The following is a 5,522-nucleotide window of genomic DNA, read 5'->3' as shown; positions in this document are numbered from 1 at the left end:
CATCTTGTGACATGGTAGCCACTCCCGGAGAGGCACATACTTCCCATCTACCCCCCCATACTCTTGTGATGCCACACAGTCTTCACCAAAACAATATAGATACATATTTTATTATTTTGAATTTAAAATAAGAAAATAACTTGCTTTAACCGAAGCATGAGATAAAAAGCCCTCGTTTAAAGTGTCTACATGAAAATAAAATAAGCTCCCGTTATCTTGCAGCTAAAATATGAGAAGGAGGCCACTCTGCAAAAGTGAACTTACCCATTGTACTGCAGTGTGAACTCAATATCCCCCATGGTGTGAGCTACTGGACGGACGTGTGGGAGACTCCACGTGAACCTGCAACTGAAAACTAGACTCGGAGAAAGAGAGAGTGAGTGAAAATAGGACGGGACAATAGAACAGTACGTACACTGTGGAGCGAGAGAGACCTTCAATGACCAAATACAATCCAATTCTGAGTCATATTACAATTGGTGCAAATGTTTAATCCTTTGTCTTGACAAGAAGTTACATTCAGTACAAAGAGGTTCCATTATTCTTTATTCCTTGCTTTACATGATGGTAATGTAGGCACAGCATACAAATTATGTCACAGGCTGAAAGTAAACCCTGAAGCGCCATGAGCAGCAAATTACAGTGAAGTGCCAAGTGTTGTAAGCTTCAAAATTAAAAGAGCTTTATGGTTTTAAATAGAGGCGTCATGGAAACAGTACTTCAGTACAAACATCAATGACCAAATATGGATGGTATCGACAATAACATATATACCAGATATATATATATATATATATATATATATATATATATATATATATATATATATATATATGTATGTTTATATATATATGTGGAATTTCAATAGGGAGCAATCACTGACATCCCTGATTTTATACCATTAAGACACTTTCAATGACATCAGTAAACATATAGCAATAAATAACTATTGTACAGTTATAAATTGTGTTCAAACATACATATTAATACAATATAAGTACATATTGCAAACATTGTTATTACTATCTTGTTAAAATGTTTATAAATTGCAGCAATATACGAGTTTAAAAATATTTGTATCTTATATATTTTCTTTCACTAAGCCCCTCCCCTGAGCAATAATTAGCCAATCACAGCTTTGTGACTCGATGGAGTAGGAACGTCAACATATCCAGCTACAAAGCCAATATGTCAACTACAGTGTTACTCTGGAGTTACTTCTGAGGCCATAGCATTAACTGGAACCAGTTTGGGGTTCCAGGTTCTTTACCATAACCTTTTGTTTACAGAACAAAAGGTCTAACTAGCTCTACAGTCACTAAGGAGGCAGGACTTTGCAAAGGGTCAATCCCCTAAAGATGCTCCATGTCCTTGCATAGCGCATCGTAGCCAAGACATTTTAACTTTGCAGATGAGGCCCATTGCTATGCGGGTCATCACTTGTTTTCAATCAAGTTTTCAGTATTTCCACCGGGTGTTGGGAAGGCTCACTGTGGCAAAGACATATTCACTTCATCAGCAGAGTTCTGCCACTGATCTCTGGTGGTCACGGATCAATACACCAGTGCCGATACCCAGAATGCCTTATGACTGAGTGCTAAAGTTAATCACCGAATTTAACTCGGCATCAGAAAGGCTCTGAAGAGAGTTGAGGTAATTTGTTTGTGACATTAAAATAAAAAAAATCAGTGATCAAAGTTTTTTGGAGTGCGTCAAATATCTGACCTCATTAATTCAGTGTCATCAATAATAAGTCATAAGTGCTGAATTTGACAGCTCATAATGTCATCGTTAAAATCCAAAGTAAACATACAGAACAAGCAAAATCTTAAAATGTAAAAAAGTAGTAGCAATTCAATTTGAAAGTCAGCACTGAGGTTTCCTGGTTGTTGTGCAATCCATGGTGCTTTCAGGGATGGTTTGGCCCGTGCACTCTCTTGAGGTACATATCAAGATCAACAGTATACTTTCATCGAAATGGAACGTGTGTAAAAACAACATTGCAGCTACGTGGCTACGTGATCTGACTCCAGATCCACTCATTACGTGGCGTCCACACTGGGTGGAGTCAATACAATCAGTGCTGCAGGTGAAGAGAACCAGTGTCACCACTATTCAAGACATTTGTATTTCAGAATTGTCTGATTTGCTGCTTTGAAGATGATTATTTGGTTAAATGTAAGTTGATGTAAGTTGCCATGCAGACCTCACAAACACTTAGAACTTAACATTAGCGGGTATTTGCAGGTTTTACAGGCAATTGATTTTTGTATTGATCAGTGTTCAAAATAGTTTTACAGGTCCTGTCTATGCACATTGCAGTAATAAGGGTTAAATATCGTACATCACTCACGGCTGGAACATCAAAAATATGACATTTAGATTTTGTGTATATTGCTGTAGGAACTGTGTGTTCCTAATGGGCGTTACACCTTCTCTGCGTCTTGGGAGATCTTCCGAGAAGACAGTGGCTTCTCGTCTGTGGTGTCCACCGGGTTGTCGTAGCCCTGAGCCTCCTCCTCGATGTGCTGGTGCCTCGCAAAATTCACAAACACCTGGAATAACAACGACAAGGAGACAAATACTTAAAGTTAAAAAACACAACACGAACAGTCAAAGCACAAGCGGCACTGACGGGCCTGAAGATATTTACTCTGCCCATCAAATTTTTAACTCTCCTCCAGCCTCTGCTTGAAAAACAAACGAACCTGGCCGCTCACTCAATGAGGTGCATGTGAATGAGCTGCTAAACACGGGCTATGAAGACTCGAGTAAGCATCCAGGCACACGCAGTTTGACATCTTTGACCAGCTGAGAAAGATAATAAAACAATCATTCCTTCTCGGCCGTTTAATGTCAACAGAATGCAATCCGAAGGCGTTCATGAAAAGCTGTGTGTATTTCATTGTCCCGTAAACATCGCTGGAGTCCCGGCTTCTGTCTTTGTTCCCTTAGCATTAGCCGGTGTGAAACTATACAGCATTTTTTTTTACTCTGCAGAAAGAAGCGACAAAGAGGGTCGTAGGAAATGATAAGAGCATTGCTTTTTCATTAAAAAGCTTTTCAGGGGCTGTGTGATTATAAAAGGACACGAGAATTACAAGATTGTATGTTCAAAATTTCAAAGAGCGTCTCCATGAAAAATTACCCGTCTCGAAATTAAACGGGACAGAGAATAAATACAGGGGTCGGCGCAAATCAACAGAAATGAACAATAGAATCTTTTCAGGGTTTTGTTTATGAGAATCTGCAGAAAATAAAGACCGGGAAATAAAGATCAATCCCGTCTGCCTTTGAAACTTCTGGTTTTAATTAGCCCATGAATATAATCTGAAGCCAGATAAAGTCATGTTAACCACAGAGAAGAAAAAGTCTTATTAGAGTTTGCAAACTTGATTTTCTGAACAAAAGTTGTTTTTCAATTAATGTGATGCATCTTCTCCTCATTTCCTGTTTGTCAGTGAAAATAGGGACAGGAGGCAATTTGCATTGCCTATGTATCATGCTATATTTACTTATGTAAGGCTGAAAAAATATAAATATAATTTGTCTCTCTGACTTGTATGAGAAGATACATCTCTTGTTCATTTGGAAAATGCACAGTGGGCGTCTAGCTCTGTTGATGAAGTTCCTAAGATTTCATTCAAACAAATATAACGATTTTTGTTGGGACTGGGGCACCTACTGTACAAATGTAAAGCTTACAGACAAAGAAACTGGCAGGTACACGCTCCTGGTGCTGGCAGCTGGTTTGGTGTGGAAGACGTCTAACAGGAGACTGCCTCGTGAGTTAGAGGTGAGTCACACCTTCAGCACGCCTCAGGCCGGAGCCCGCTTCTGCTTGTGTGAGGTGAGACCATCGGCAGTGTGTATCAAGGTCAGAGTTGTCAAGCCATCATATCAGGGGAGAATGAGGAAGAGGATAAGAATGACAGTAGCAACAAATACATCGTCTGCCCATCTCTGTCGGCCTCTGACCCTGCCAGCGGCTGATATTGGCTTGATGTGCCGAGGCATGCACAGCATTTCGTATTCATAGTCAAGGCTGTAAAAGAATGTACGAGTGACTTTCTGAAAGAGCTTTAATGATGCAGCTGACAGCGTTTTTGACTGAGACGACCGTGGTGAATCCATCCCCGGCTTAGAGATGTGATTTTCCTCTTAATATACTTTCTGTATTTAGCCGACCATCCATTCGTGGCCGCAGAGTCATGCGCCAGTGCTGCTGAGTGACATTTTCTTAATAACAGATGGATACAGGCATTAATTACATTACAGAGGGTGCATTGGGTGTTTATTTGATGGCCGTCGAGGCAGAACAGAGGAGGTGAAGGACACTGAATCACCCAATTAACTTCCCCTTTATGTCACAGGAGTCCGAGCACAATGTGAAATGGCCCAGATACATGTTGCTCACATGTTGACACACTGCCATGACGGTACACTGACTCTGTGAGGTGTGCTAGAGTCTTGTTCTGAAAGTAAACTTAGAGCAAAGTGTATTTAAAATAGATTTAAAAAGGGAAAAAGTAAAAAACAAAGATATTCTTATCAACATAGCGATATGAGTTTATATCCCTGAACTTCACGAGGCACAGGTTTTTGGGCATGTATTGACTTTCCTTATACACAGTTTAAAGCTGCAAAAGTAGTTTCTCTATTTAAAGGTATTATGGGCAACTCAAGCAAATTCATAGCAAGAGTCGAGTATTTCTGCAGATTGTTTTAAGGATTATTTGACTGTTTTGACAATTTATTAAGGCAGGGTAAAAATTGCATCTTGAAATATAATTCATTGTGGCTTGTACAACATTATAAATCTCTCATAACTGATATTTTTTAACTTATTTAGACTTGAATACATCCTAAATAAAAAACTCCTACACACTCTAGGATAACTGCACTGAGACGTTGTTGTGTTTGACCTGTTCTATATAACTGTTGGAAGCAACACAGTGCATTGGGGCTTTAACATTTATATTCAAGTTGGGTTTCAAATGTATTCATAACAGGGCTACTAGAATGAGAAGACAGTGGGGTATTCTGTAGGGGACATTTATGGCTGAGAAATAAAATTGGCAAAATCCATTCCAGTTAAACCACATTTGAGTTAAACTTAACATTGCTTTAAAGTGGATGTGACAGACCTATCAGCTGTTTCACTGGCGCAGAGGTGACACTGTGGACCATTGTCAACACACAGAGCAGCAAGCACTCCACAATCCTGCCACACAATCTGCTCCTGAAAGACGGTTCAGAGAGTCACATTTTCCTTTCATACGCCCCCGCTCTGTTGTGCACTGTCTAAGCCATCAGCGATAACGCCTGAGCTCCAGGCTGCGTGGATCAATATTAATTGTAGTGCAAGTCGGGTGTTACACTATAGGTCAAGGCTCCTCTCTATAAATCACCTGCTGAAAGGTGACTGTCTCGGTCTCAACAGGTTCTCCTGTCGTCCCCTCTGTGACCCCACTGGTCCAGGTATGATTTATTTACTGACTCGGATCTGGTGAATATTGACC

At 40.0% G+C, this 5,522-nt stretch overlaps 1 protein-coding gene across 1 annotated transcript in view; it reads right to left on the bottom strand.

Annotated features, from left to right (window-relative positions):
* Window positions 1-470: 470 nt before the first annotated feature.
* LOC133950241 (phospholipid-transporting ATPase ABCA1-like) overlaps window positions 471-5,522 on the bottom strand; it is a 130,689-nt gene continuing 125,637 nt past the window's right edge. Inside the window, exon 50 of the mRNA XM_062384500.1 lies at window positions 471-2,555. Coding sequence (XP_062240484.1) covers window positions 2,427-2,555 — 129 coding nt within the window. The 3' untranslated portion in view covers window positions 471-2,426. The remainder of the gene's footprint in view (window positions 2,556-5,522) is intronic.

This window comes from Platichthys flesus, chromosome 24 (genome assembly GCF_949316205.1).
Source record: "Platichthys flesus chromosome 24, fPlaFle2.1, whole genome shotgun sequence".
Taxonomy (NCBI): domain Eukaryota; kingdom Metazoa; phylum Chordata; class Actinopteri; order Pleuronectiformes; family Pleuronectidae; genus Platichthys; species Platichthys flesus.
Note: the sequence above shows the minus strand (reverse complement) of the source record. Positions and strands in the feature narration are given on the sequence as shown.